This window comes from Aspergillus ruber (genome assembly GCF_000600275.1).
Source record: "Aspergillus ruber CBS 135680 unplaced genomic scaffold scaffold00008, whole genome shotgun sequence".
NCBI classification, from domain to species: domain Eukaryota; kingdom Fungi; phylum Ascomycota; class Eurotiomycetes; order Eurotiales; family Aspergillaceae; genus Aspergillus; species Aspergillus ruber.
In genome coordinates this window covers 295,186-309,639 of record NW_024467304.1, presented here as the reverse complement: position 1 = coordinate 309,639, position 14,454 = coordinate 295,186, and the positions used below count along the sequence as shown (strand labels likewise).

General features: G+C 47.1%; 4 protein-coding genes across 4 annotated transcripts in view; all 4 read right to left on the bottom strand.

Moving 5' to 3' along the window:
- The window catches only part of EURHEDRAFT_352562 (uncharacterized protein), a 1,880-nt gene extending 1,611 nt beyond the window's left edge, over positions 1-269 (bottom strand). Inside the window, exon 1 of the mRNA XM_040778445.1 lies at positions 3-269. Within this exon, the coding sequence (XP_040640134.1) occupies positions 3-173 (171 nt within the window). The 5' untranslated portion in view covers positions 174-269. The remainder of the gene's footprint in view (positions 1-2) is intronic.
- A 4,685-nt stretch (positions 270-4,954) lies between these two features.
- On the bottom strand, positions 4,955-7,555 carry EURHEDRAFT_514307 (oleate hydratase; the record flags this gene model as incomplete). Its single annotated transcript, XM_040786254.1, has 3 exons — positions 4,955-4,999; positions 5,934-6,957; positions 7,029-7,555. The coding sequence occupies 3 exons, from the start codon at positions 7,553-7,555 to the stop codon at positions 4,955-4,957; spliced, it is 1,596 nt and encodes a 531-aa protein (XP_040640133.1).
- A 456-nt stretch (positions 7,556-8,011) lies between these two features.
- EURHEDRAFT_514334 (D-isomer specific 2-hydroxyacid dehydrogenase family protein) lies at positions 8,012-9,075 on the bottom strand (the record flags this gene model as incomplete). Its single annotated transcript, XM_040786258.1, has 3 exons — positions 8,012-8,187; positions 8,267-9,006; positions 9,041-9,075. 3 exons carry the CDS (start codon positions 9,073-9,075, stop codon positions 8,012-8,014), a joined length of 951 nt encoding a protein of 316 aa, XP_040640132.1.
- Positions 9,076-9,654: 579 nt separating this feature from the next.
- Positions 9,655-11,712, bottom strand: EURHEDRAFT_553645 (glycoside hydrolase family 32 protein; the record flags this gene model as incomplete). The annotated part of the gene is made up of 3 exons (XM_040787573.1): positions 9,655-9,775; positions 9,836-9,947; positions 10,029-11,712. The coding sequence occupies 3 exons, from the start codon at positions 11,710-11,712 to the stop codon at positions 9,655-9,657; spliced, it is 1,917 nt and encodes a 638-aa protein (XP_040640131.1).
- Positions 11,713-14,454: the final 2,742 nt, after the last annotated feature.

The window sequence follows — 14,454 nt, the reverse complement described above, 5'->3', positions numbered from 1 at the left end:
CCCAAGGGCCACGGCTCTAGCCACGGTGGCTCTTCTTCGGGCGACAGGGCTCTGAACGGTCTCGATGCTGCCGGCAACGTGATCGGTATTGGTGCCGATATTACCACTATCGTGGATGCTGCCAGCCAGTAGTGGCTAATTGTTTTGGCGTCTTCAGGGATGATATCACACATTAGACGGACAGAGCGGGCAGCTACGGCGTTGGTTTGAAAGACAATTATGTTTGTACTTTGCTTTCTTGGTTTTGTTCTGTTCTCTTTTTTCTAAGCATATTTTGCAAGCGAGTGGTATTTATGGGTCTATGGAGGCAAGGCGTTGGGGTAATCTGGTTCTTTGTTCTGCTTTGCTTTTCCTGTCTGCTTTAGTTTATCTTTGTCTTTGTCTTATCCTATCCTCATTACTCCTGTTGTCTAGATGGCTTCTGAACAGTTGAATATATCCTATTGAAACAGTACTCTTGATTCTCTCGTACTTGTAGACTTTCGTAACAAGAAGCTATGGCTCAGAATCGGTTCAAAGTAGTTTTTCATATTCGAATCATTCTATCTTCTCTTCTCTTCTCTTCCTTTTTTCTCGTCCTGTTGTTGTTTTCTGTTTTGGTCCAAGTAAAGAGTATTTGCACTTGAAATAGCAAAGATGAATGCCTAAAGGGGTACAATGTTATAAATAAATTATTTCGCGATAAAATGGTTAATGTACCTCACATGCGAATGTAACACGGGCGAATGTAATACGAAATCGCTTCGACGCGACTACTGAATTCCACGACAAATATCACCATAACCAAGCATGCTTCAGAAACATAATAAAAGCCAAGTGATATTGGCCCTTCAAGCTATGCAAAAAGACAAAAATCTAAGTGCCTTAGCCGCTGGTAGTAACTAACATGTGGGCAATGGGGAGCTTAGTCGCCGCCAGCGTGGCATGCGATCACGATGCAATATATCAACCAATTCGCGGAGACTCACTGATCTAGAGGAATTGATAATTGTCTAACACATACTTGACCTAGATTCTAAAGGGTTTCCTCCTCGGCTGTCTGGTGTGGAAGATATGGCCAGCTGACTACTCGCAACGCGCAACGCAGGACGTGTTGAGGTAAACTAGGCTAGCACCTTTGTCAAACAGCACCCAGAGCTCACAACCCGTTTCAATCGGAATTATGACTATCAGGAAGCTCTATGCGAAGATCCAGGAAGTCATTTATCGTTAGTTTACGCTTGTTCGAAACATAATCACGAAGTATAGCATCCAGGAAGCAGATGTCTATAACTTCCGACGAAACTGGGTTTCAGATGGGAGTGATCTTGACTACAATAGTTGCCACAAGCTCCGAACGACATGGCAAAGCATAAATAAAACAGCCTGGCAATCTTGAACGCTGTTGGCGTCCTTAGGAAAGGCGCAACGAGGATGATGCACAAGATGGATTTGATGGAGGCAGAGATTCATGATCTTCAGGCGGCAAACGAGGCACTTGGCAAACGCTCGAGGGCCAAAAAAAAAAAAAAAAACACGTCTAAGGAAAGGAGGGTCGCTTTCTATACAGAAAGCTCAGGAACTAGGCGACCAAATGGAGATTGAGGTACAACCAAAGGAGGAAACACGCATTAGGGCTAGTCGGCGACCGCGGGCCGAGACACGCACGTGGCGTTGTGGCAATTGCAAAAAGGCCAGACACAATGCGCGTTCCTGTCAGATAGTAGTAGAGATGTCTGAGTACGGCGGTTCAGAATAGTTTTTAATGGCATTTTAGGTGCATTGATGGAAACGTTGGGGTTAAATTCGCGGTAGAGCGATTTCGTGTGACATTCGCATGTGGAGCACGTTATTTAATTCTGCATACAATAATCATATATATATGTATATATATGTGCGCTGTGCTGGGTGAGAACCCCGCTGGTTATCTCTCCAACTAAACATACTGCTAGAGCAACAGGCGCGTCCTGGACACTATACGCCTCGGCCAATCATTATCTCCTGGGCATACCATCATATTATACCATCAAATTGTACCCTTTTTAACTGCGTTCTATCTTCAGCTAGCCTATCTATACGTAGGTATAAAAATCTTGGCATGTATTCTTTCTTAGTACCTCATTTCTCACGGAGTCGGTGTTCGCGGACAAGCAGCCCTGAAATCGAAACAAGTGCAGCACATGCTAGGTCCATGTCTTGTTTGTCCATGTTAGCATCGGCTCTTCCATTGAAGATATTAGGTCCTTAAAGAATACTGCCTGAAAGCTTGCGATGTATGCAGGCAGCGTGCGTCTTCGAAGCGTTTCATTGGCATTTTGAACGAACCTGATATCTTGCAATGCCCTCCGTACGGACTATGATCCTGCCAGGTATCTCTTAACTCAAGCGATAGAATACTAACCTCTTTCCGGTTGGTGTTTGTTTTGAAGACCGTGAGCAATCCACGCCGTAATGTGACTTGATGGAGGGCGCTAGCCGCGCTGGTACCAAGAACTCCCCCAATATTTCCGCTGAGGTAAAATCCTGACCTTGTGATGGCTTCGTCCTCATCCGCCACACCATTCACGAGTGATATAAAGACTGCCGGGTGAGCAATTCCCATTCCAAAACTTCCTGGTGGGCTTGTGTTTCCACGCTAGTAGATGATTATCGACGCAAAAGTAAACATCGAATTCACTGATGCCACCATGATAGGTAGTTTGTAACGGCGATATCTGGGTGTTGTGAGTTGAGGCACAGGGACTTCCGTCTATGAAGTTCGGGTATTAACTGACCTCATAAATTCATCTGCCTGTAAGATGACCTCCCAGCGTATTGCCAATGATGACCGGGATAAGATAAACCCCCGCAGCAGCCGGACTTGCTTTTTTTGTCACTTCCCAGTACAGTGGAACTGTAACCATAAGCTGCCAGCACTGTCAGCCACGTTGGTAATCAGTCTAGCTAGGGCTCATACAGCTATTTGTATCAAATTCTGGAGCGCAATCAATGTATAAGAGTTAAACACAGGGCATTGTGCTACAACCTGAGTTGAAACATTGGCTCTTGCGTCCAGTTATTTTCAATGGAAACGAACATAATGCCACTCGCGAGAGCAATTGCAGCTGCACTGATTATTATGGGATGATTCCATAGGAGCTTCTGCCCACGTGTATTAAGTATGAGTAAGGAAAATGCAATACTGAGACTCATAGAAATTGCTCCTGCAATGTCTAGACCGCGGCAACTCCCATGGGACTAAAATATTTTTGGTCTCATTCCCCATTCCCCATTCCATTTTCCAATGGAAGTTTCATGAGGTACCTAGTCCCGCCAAATAGGATGTCCCATTTCCCATTGGGAATTCCCAATACTCCCGCCAATGCCACTTTTTGTGCATAACTAACCCAAATATGATGCATAATTTGCTGAGTGTTTATCTTAAAATACCGTTCTTTACGGCTGTTCTGGTCATGACAATTAGTTCTGATAGTATTTGGCAATTCGTAAAGTGAAACCAAGAGAAACTTGCCTGTATCTTAACGTATTTGACATAATACGTGCTTAACTTCATATAAATGCGATCAAAAAGATATATTGGTAGACCATTAGAGTGGGGTTTTGGCAGCATCTCTAATGTGCTGGTGAGAATATGTATTTTCTACTATGCATAGTATGGACAATAAATTTGATTGAACATTGATACTACGCGTAGTGAGTATACGCTCACTGTTTTCCTCACTACTATGACCTATAAATTTTTATCCTGGCGATGCGTATCCATAGTCTATCTTATACGTTGAACTAGCCACTTTGATCACAGTTGTACCTATAAACTCCATTAGTCTATATAATATCATTGAATTTGAACCCGTCACGAGGCCTGTAAAGAAATGCTCAAAAATACAGTCGGAAATTGTATATTTTATGCAAGCCATGTGGTATTCGATGCTTGCGTTGTTTTTAGTCCCACGGGATTTCCCAAACTCCCGTTGGAAGTTCCAAGGGGATATTGGTCCCGCCCAATGGGACTAATAGTTAGGCCCATTTCCCACTATGGACGGGAATGGGAATTCCTGTTGAGACCTGTCCCATGGGAAATGCCGCGGTCTAGTTGGGTTTGTGCAGGTTCTCTGGGTTGGGGTATACCCGCCAGGAGTTTACAGTACATTACCTTAGTATTACTTAGGCGACTAAGAAGTTCCATAGTAATTCATTAATTAACCAAAGCACAATATATCCAATCCTCATCCTAATTTATGTTCTACTGAGCTAAATGGGTTGAGAAAACGGTATCGTCCACACATATGCTCTCCCCTTCCAGTTCCATCATGCCAACCCGATACTGCGCTACTGGTCCCATCCAGACAGGCCTGTTGGATATCAGTATGTATACACAGGAACTGTTTCATCCAATTCAAGTCGAGTGGTGAATTGCTTCAGATCAGAAACTTCTGCATCGTAGGGGCACTCAGGAGTCCCCGCGGAGTGGCTAGGAGAGAAAATCCAGAGAAGCTTGAGGAATCACGGCTACCAGTGCAAGGAAGCACCATTATCAGGAGCCTGAAGCTTGTCCGTATTTTCTGTCCCAGCAATACCCACAGGGATCTCTAAGAGCCCCTGCGAAAAGGAACTAAATTCTGTCAAATCACTTTATCGGCTCGTGCAGCCTGTTCAAATGCTTTTAAGGAGGAGCGGAGTAAAGTGACATAACCACCGTTTCAGGGTCAAACAGGCCAATTGTTTTCATCAGGTCTTGCACTGCTGAAATGTCTTTGCTGCTATCAAGATACACAGCCCCAAGGATGACTTCCACAGTGTCGGCCGTGAGTCTCTTCGACACGCCGCGCTGAGAAGGATTTTTGAAGATAAATTCGTTGAGGTTGTCATGGGATCCTTGTACAGCGAGATATGCGTTTCTGCATTTCGCACTGACGATGTCGTTGATGGTGTCTGATACAAAAACTAAGTCTCACTCTTTGTTGGTTGTTCTTGTTCATCTGACCGCTGGGGTATAGTAAAAGAGATCAGTTGGAGATGGCTTTTATCGTTCTGTATGTATTCCATCCCTTGGTCAGAATCTGGTTTTAGCTGACTCGACTAGCAAAACAAAAGGCCAGACAAGTGGCCAGGTTTATTACAGCTCATGATGTACTCCATGGCGGTCCAGCTCAGTGCAAACAGGCGGGAAAAAGCCGACTGCAGGGTATTTGGATTCATACAAAAACCACCTGGGCGATTGACATCAGCTTTACATCTCAGAGTATTACTTTTGAGTGATCAGAAAAAAAGGATAATGTTGTGTTCCCTCATATGTTCTTCATGACAGCATGGAGTCGTCCGCGTATATAATCCGGTCAAGTCAGGATATACTATTATTCACGATTACAAGAATGACCTGCAAGACAAATATCGATTCGGAGAGCAGGAGACTTTCAAGGTCTCAGAAGACGGAGAGCGTCGGAAATACGCAGTCGATATCGAAATGTAAATGTCTACAGGAAGCGTTCGCTGTATCCCAGAGCGAGACTTTAGCGTATTCGATGCTGTTAGTCAGGATGGTAGAAGCAATTTGTGGGGTGTCAATGGTGGAAGAGTCCGCTGCTCTAATATATATCAGGAGAATGTATTTATGATTCATTTTGTTTCGAACGTGATGACTTGGCTATTATCTCTATGCTCGTTGATATAGTCGATGCAGGGTGAGAGCTTAATCGATCTTTAGGTTCAAATGTGATTTGACTTGTTTGTTCTCCTTGTATAACCTATATACATATTGAATAACTGAGCTAATCTAAACTGGTATATAAGAGATGGCATTTCCATCATTTGTAGTGCCATTCTTTTCTTCCACATTTCTCCAGGCTCTGTTACTTTATACTGGTGCCACGACTGTCAAGACAGCTTCTTTGTTGCGACTATAAGAATCGAGACAAACCAAACACTGAGCTTTTCTTTGATTTGCTTGCCTTAACCGGCTGCTGCTCCTCTAATCCCATCAATTGATGCACCGCCACATGCGCCCCCTTTACACCATAATCAGTCGAACACACCACCTCATTCGGAATCTCTACAAATTGCCCTATCAACCCAAGATTCGTCATACCCTCGGGTGTGATCTGCGGTCGATCGGAAGCCACCCGTGGCAGCAGCATCGATGTCATCCGCGGCAAAATGCATGGAATTGTGATTGCATCGCAGGTTATCGTATCCAATGGGAATTTTAAATGATGTAGTAACTCCATCATGATTTCCTCACCCGAGCAGTTGATCATGGGCTTCTTGATAAAATCCCCCGTTTTCTCTGGGTGCATTGCATAACCCCAGAAAACTTGCACGCCGGGCGGTTGATCTGGGAAGAACGGTTGCCGCGGCACACTCATGTTCAACAGCCAAGTGCTATCTTTTAATGTCACGTATGGGACAGACCCCGGCTGGTCGCCTGTGAGCGCGACGAGCCGGTTGAAAAATTCTGGGGATCTTAAGGTGACGGTGAACACTTCAAGACGGGACTGCAGCATACGTGTACAAAAGTTATACGCGTTTCCGAATTTGGGATGTTTCGTGCATAACTCCAGCCATAGCAGCCAATTTTCGTCCAGGTCTTTATGGATCTCAATGAGCTCTAGATCCGGGGGCGTTGTGTTGGATCCTGTCGCTGCGCCGGACATGATATTGCCCAGGGAGACAATGGCGATGTCGTTCTGGGAGAGGTTGATTGTTCCCTTTTTGGGTTCATTCGCTTTCGTCCATTCGATGGCTGACACTCGGTGGCATTTGTCAGGGGGGTCCATGATGATATCGGTGACTGTCGTGTGGCATTGAAAGTCGACGCCACGAGACTCGAGGAAGGCTGCCACTGGTTCTGTCACGGCATGATGGAAGTTGACGCGGCCTTCGTAGACAGGATGGAAGTCGCTCAGCCCGTGGCCGTTGTGCATGAAGCGGCGGATATAGCGGTGGAACTCAGCTGCGCTGTGACATGGTTGGAAACCGAACCTATGATGCAGGGCGATATGGTTATGTGGGTTCAAAGCAAAGAATTGGGGCTGCAAGGGTAAAGTCCCTACGTAGTAGCGATCATCAACCAGTAATCACTCCTGAAAAAGCTCTCATGGAAGTGATCAAGGATGCGCGATCGTTCTAGCGATTGCTCCGTCTTTCCAGACAGTCTGGACAAATCCCTACGATCTCGAAAACCCAGGCTGACCTGTTTGGTGTTGGTGCAAGAGATTTTACCCGACCTTTCCGCCAGAAACCGCGTATATAGCGTCCTGTCAGAGGGCCCAACTTCATAAAGCTCCAGAACATCATCGAGAGCCGTCTTCCCTGGCCGAGCCTGTGAAGGAACTTTACAAAGAAGATCCTCAACCCAGACACCACTGAACACAGGCACTGCTCCACTCCGATATTCATAGCCATTGACCGGGTCGCCGGCGTTCACTGTACATTCCCCGGCCTTGCCGATGGTTTCGAGGATATGCACACGGTTTGGCGGTACTTTGGCTTCTTCGATCAAGTACACGGCGGCTGCAAGAGATTGCACGCCGCTGCCCAGAATCCAGGCGTCCATATTATTTCGTTGGCGATGATCCATTTGCAAACGTGACGGTAGTGGATGGAAAGTGTTATAATGGGAGGGAGAATTAGTCCAAAGATAAAAAAAGGTTAGAGATGAAAAATAGTAGCAACCTACTGTGTGATGTCAAGAAACTCCGTCCCTTTCGCTCCGGGTTTGGGGTGACAGCCGCCGCAATTCCGGTCCGACCCATGACGCCACGACTAACCAAAGTTAAACGTCGAGGTAAAACTCTGTACTAATTTGGACATAGGTCAAGGTGTTTTGGTCAAGGTAACATAAGCCGTAGCAGTATAGTTAACTATCATTAGACAAAGACATAATGAGGTCATAACGCTTATATACATCTAAAACACAACCCTAATCTCCGGTCCACTGTATTAAGCGTGGTAATGGCTCTTGTAACCACATCCTCCTTGTCTAGTGCATGTGCAAATCCATGGACCGTTACAGCCAAGTATGTTACTCAGTTCATCATGCCACACGGTTGATTGTGTCCCCAGTACACCACTGTTCAACAGTTGCCTTTGTAGCAACCTGCAGATTGCGCAATGTCTTTTTAGCGAACCACGCCAGATGAGGTGTCAAGACCAAATTCAAACCGGCTGCATCCGAATTTAACAAAGGGGAGATGTCTCCTCCAGCAGGTTCTATGGCATACATCCGTGGCTGCCCCCGAGATCACCCCCTGTTTCAACGCATCGAACAAAGCCTGCTCGTCAACAATACCACCTCGAGCGACATTGATAAGAATCGCCTGGCGGGGCATAGTCTGTAACTCTAGCGTCGAAATCAAATTGATCGTTCTAGAAGTACGCGGCAAGCACAGAATCAAGACAGTTGAGCTTTGCAAAGCTACCTCGAAGGAGACGCGACCTGGCCGAGGTGTCATGCCCTTCCGCTCCGCCACAAGTACGTGCATGCCTAGCGCCCTGGCTAAAGCCTTGATGCGCTTTCCGAGTGTTCCATAGCCGACTATGCCCACGGTCTCATCCCCACATAATAAAGGTGCTTCCCCGTCCGAAGTACGGAGCCGCTCGTTCAGCCCACCTTTCATTTTCCACTCAGTATCACAAGCTATGTCTTCGGGCACTGCAACCATAATGCTGTGCAAGTCAACGAATTTCCTCCGTACGGCGAAATAGAGACCAACAGTATGCTCACTAACGCTATTTACGTTAGTGCCAGGGCAATTGCGCACGGTGATTCCCCGCGCCTTCGCAGCTTCTTTGTCGACACAGTCCGTTCCGGATGCCATGATCACAATCAACCGGAGCTTCGGGGTAACTTGGGGACTTAGAACATCGGCAGAAAGACGAATCGTCGTGGTCAGGATAATCGTGGCATCTTTGATATGGCCCGCGAGGTCTGATTGGCTGGTCCAGTCATGGACTGATAAAGTGTGGCCTCCAGGCAAGTCGAAATCCGGGATAGGGCAATTGACGGCCTCATGCAAGCCGCCAAATCCGCTAGTAAGGAGGGGTATCGCTATTGTGATTGTACATGCCGTCAGTGGTCTCCCTCGGTGGTGTGGTCATCATTCTTATCTTATATGCCCTTCTTGAAAACATGGACCTTCAGAGTTCTAGTGGGCGATTAATCTCCCGGCGAAATCCTGTATCAAAGAACTGATGACAATACCTCGCACAACGGTTGTCGAGTGCTAGTTAGGAAACAGGAAAACTCGCCACGGTACAAAATATCTGTGAGATCGGGTCTGGATAATCTATTTCGAAAGATGAGTCAGATAGTGATAGAGTAACCGTGATTTACCCTGTCTAGAGACGTTGGCCGTTCCTACTGGCGTGAGCCTGTCCCTTTACAGAGCATTTCTCGCCAGCAGATGATTGACGTCGAGCTCCTACTTGAGCTACTCAGTAGCTATGCAGGAAATGGGAATTTCCAGGGAAAGTGCGAACGAAAGTAAAGAAGCACTTCCAGCGTTGGATTCAATAAAATTCAACATAACATATATTTGACTAAACTAATCGAGCATCCATTACCCACCCCCTTCCCCAATGGTCACCAACACAAAGCTGCAATACTCAGGTCTTGCCTCTCTCGTGGAACAGTACGAGAAATGGCCATGATATGATACCAAACGTTCAAGAACTCGTTTACCGCGCTCTCTCCGGGTACGCATCGTACAAGCCATCAGCAACGCGAATGTTGCTGAACAAGACCTCGCCCTCGCCGTTGTGGAAGAAGCGAATCTCGGTCGAGTTGGCATACCAGGGACTAATACTCATTTAGCTTTTGTGCCCAATAACAGAAAAGAAAAAAAGGAAGAAAACATACCGAGCATAAGTAGACAACGCGAAGCGCCCGTTGGCGTATACCTCGAGAACAGAGTTGTCAACAGTAATAGTAAGGTCCAAAGTCTCAATGTGCGTTTTCCTGGGCTTGCTGGCTTGTTGCTTGCCTTCTTTGCTGTGAAGAGCAGGCCCCTTGTTGTGCTTAGACTTGCCAACGTGGTCATGGTCATTCCGACCGTTATCATCATCTTTGTTGCTACCTTTGCTAGCACAGCTGTCGTCAATGTCGAAGAGGCGCAGACGTCCGGCCTCGGGGGACGCATCTATGCCACTGGTCGTCTCTGCAGCTGCACTGGTGTTGTAGCGGTCAATGATGATGGATTCGTTCGAGAATTGGTAATAGATGGTGGTTGACTCTTGCTCCGAGGCCAGGATCTGGAAACCTGACTGCAAGGCAGAGTCACGCGCTGACGCCGGGAAGGAAATTCGAGCCTCAAGAGAGAAAAATCTCGATTCAGGTGATTGGCCGAACGGAATGATAGCATCTTCAGAAAGTGTCCTGTCCGGTTCTTCAAAGCTTGGAGCACTAGTAATAGCATCATAGGTCTCCCGCGCAATATCGATTCCAAGGGTCTCGAGTTCAACACATTTGCCAGCGTCGCCGGCCACACGCCATGAGCCAATCTCCTGCACAAGGTCGTTGTTAACCACATTCGGGATGTCCTTCACATACAGCTCACGTGGCAGGAGCAATGTATTCTGCCAGCCTTGCTGCTCAGCAGGGAAGCCGACAACTCCTCCAAACACATCGCCAGTCAACCAGATATAGGTGAGGAAGCGGTCCGGAGCGCCACTGCGAGAGGATGCTTGAGAGGTGCTAGGCACAACCTTCCCAGCACCAGCGTAGGCTGACAAGCCCCAGTCAAGGACACCGACCATATCAGGGTTGAAAACTGCATCCCCATCTTCGGTGGCTGTAACACCGCTGGATGATGCCCAAAGCATGGCATGCATGGAGGTGACAGATTCCTGGATTGGGGCATACGAACCCTCCACACCAAAGGTCACAAAAGTCTTGCCATTGACGTTGTACCCTTCTCTATCAAGGCTCAATGCATTGGCGGTCTCCCAGTTATAGCCAAAGACCCTAGACCAGTCACCGTTACCCCAGGTGGAGTTTGCCGGTGCATTGAACCATTCTCCCACATACTCCCACTCGGTAAAACTCTCGGGACTCAGATTGCGGTACAGGAATATACCAGGACCGACATCCTGAATACCACCTGAGATTGCAGTATACCACGTTCCCTCATCGCTGTTGAGGGCTTGGTCAAGCTCTCCGTTCTTGAAGACAAAGGGGTCACGGAAGGCAGTTACATCTAGCCCAGCAGGAGGTTCAGGAATAACTGGTGGAATGTCCAGTTTGGTGAAGTTCTTCCCACCATCATAGGTGACTGCCAGGGATTGAGCCTCACTTCCGCGGGTGTATGGAAGAGTCCAGTGGATTGGGAGCGCTGAAACTCCTGTGTACAAGAGTGTTGGCTTGCCATCAACACCACTAGGAATGACAGAGCCATCAAAAACTGCAAGGGGGTCATTTCGACCACCAGCAACAATTGAATAGTTGCCGTTTTCGTTTACATCATAATAGTGAACAAGGTTATCTGTCTGTACACTTGCAATGCCAGTGCCGTTGTGCAGATAGCCGACATGGAAGAGACCTGTCTCGGGGTCGACATAATGCGCACATGGGTCTCCAATCTGGCCTGCTGGTGGGAGGACGTGGATATGAGGTCTCCAAGTATCGAAAAGAGAAAGACTTGGGAGCGTCGAAAGATCAGGTGGCGGGGCGTTGTAGTCTTGCGCGACAACGGCTCCGAAGCTCATGAATAGAGCCTTCGCTGCGGTTGGGCGCTTCATGGCAGCGAAGTAGGAGAAAGTGGGTAGATTAGGAAAAGATATTTTATTATTGAAGAACCATAGATTACCCGATGGCAAAACCGATTTTATATCCGATATCTCTTCTTTCTATTCAACTGTGTACCTCGATAAACATTCCAATCTAATATCGCCGGAATGTCGATTTCGGGGCCATTCCCATAAGGCCAGGGCCCAATTCCATCGGACAATAAGTAGCATTGGAACAGCCAATGAGAACTATTATACCGGGGGTTTACAATGGAATCTCTATAAATTGCACCCAGGGAATGTGACATACTTCATAATGTCGCACTAGTATTGTTAAACTGGTGAAACATGCAAAGGAATACGGAAATGTTAATACTCCGTAGCTCTTGGGCACAAGAAACAATTTCTGGTGACAGGAGAAAGAAAAGGATGAAGCAAGGAGATGAATATTATAATGACCGTTTCTAATCGATGAATCGTTTTCATTTTCATTTCTTTTATGTGGTTGAACATGTCAATTTCAGCTCATCCTACTGGTTTGACATGGCATGCACTGCACATCTTCGTCCTTGCTTTGAATGGTATGAGCCCAGTCAGGATGCAATCCAGGAATGCAATTGGTATTGTAATAATAACTCCCCAGCCTTGGCTATGTATGGCGGTCAACACCTTCTGTCTATCCATCTTATGGATAGATGATCAAAGAAGGCCTCTTGTCAATTAGATTATTCAGATTCACATTTCATTATGGAAGGCTTGGCTTGCTTGGTTCCTTGCTGCCGTCCACATTCTGCGAGGGCAACGGTTCCTTTCTCAATGATGCCAGAATTGGCAAAGGCAATGCCAATCCGTTCTTGCTGAGCATAAATCTTCTCAAACACAGTAGCTTGGCTCTTCCAGGAGTGTATATCGCGTTCCTCGAACCAGACCGCATATGGAGACCAGAGCGAAGTTAATTCAGCGCCAGTCATGAGGTTGATGTGAAGAATACGTTTCCAGCTCTCGAACCAGAGTCTGAAGTTTGCGTCGTTTTGATTCGCGGTTACGTATATTGGGATAGGTGCAACAGCCCGTGGGCAAGAAACAACTTGTTTACCGCTATTAGTGCGCGAAGGGAAATCTTTTTTTTTTTTTAAACCCAGTGTATAGTGATAAGCCAACAGGGTCTGGGAAGACCTATCGTGCACCCGGCTTTCTCTAAGATCCGTAATAGGTGGCCTGGGAAATATGGGAGGAACACTATCCACCTAGATAATCAGGTGCTGAAGGCATGAGATAAGCAGAAACCTAGCACAATTTTTGCAAAGCTATCACGTCGCTGCTGGGTAGAACGAAGGACCTAGAAAAGGTTGCGTGCAACGCACTTATCATCTTGAGTCCCTCCTACGCAAAATCTCCCATTACAAGCCTAAACACATTCTGCTCCTGATCAACTTCATTCGTCAGGCAAAATGGCCAGCTAGTTCCCGCCTGAGCCGTAAGTGACCAAAAGGCCATTGCCACGGAGATTCAATATGAGGATAGCTGGGCAACTAACTTCCCGATTCATGCTGCACCAGTAGTCACTCCGACTTGATCTTTGGGCCCGATGCCTACCTGGTGGCCACCAGTCTCCATTTGCTTCCGCCCACGGGCGCTGTTGCAGACTCAGCGACGGGGACCGCATCGATGCCATTATCTGAGAAACCTGTGTCAACTCGGACAGTCTGACGAAAAGCATCGCGTTGCCTAGTGCTGAGGTGCAAGCAGCGTTGATCGTTGATCAGCACCCGCCTACAAGAACGCCGGACTGAACCTTTTGGAGAACGGAGTATCGACCTCAACACATCAAAGCACATGGTGTGTCACGCCCGAGTGCCTCACGGATCCCGAAGTTCTCAGTGCGACGCAAGAATGGGACTAACTGGCTGTACGGTGTAGGCACTGGAGCACAAGCTAGAGATCCTCGAGAGGTGTCTGCCCACAGGCAAACGTCTTTTCCCCGGGCAGTGAACATGACCAGAGGCCCTCGATGACCGTCGGGGTGATAATAACCATCATCGGTCACACAGATGAAAGTACGGATTTCAAAACCTTTATACATCAGATGCTGACTGGATGCATCACAGCTGCTGGTATCGTGGACATGATGAAGGTATTACTCGACATGCGACACAAGGCCATTCCGCTCAACCAACACTTCACAATCCCAATTCGAACGTTAAGCTCTACTAAAAGAAGCTTCATATACCGACCACACCCCAAGAGTGGCCCGTGTCCCACTCAACCAGCCCCTTCGAGCGAGTGTCAATGGCTTCTACTCGGGTAGGCACCCACTGCCACGCCATAAAGTTACGTCCCCGAAGTGCATACTGGCGTCATAATGAGACCAGATCTGTTTAAAATGCTATGCAACTGAATCAGGGAGATTATTTCTTACTTTAGTCTTCTAAAAATTACCTTCCTTACCCAGGATCCCAACGACTGATTCCTTTCATACATAATTTCTCAAACCGACAATTTGGTTATCCAGACTAATTTTGATCCTAATCACAGGTTTTTGCTGAAATGAATAATCCCACATCATCCATGAAACCTTCTACGGGCTCCCCGAGCACTTCCTCTTGTTTCCATCGTCGAACTGCCGCTGATGACTCCACGGGCTCGGAGCCAACAATGCCTTCCACGAATGCATATCCAGGGATCCTAGAGATCTGAGACCCGGAAGATATGTTACCACTGTTGATCCGGATGCGAATCTACAGCTTTTGTAGA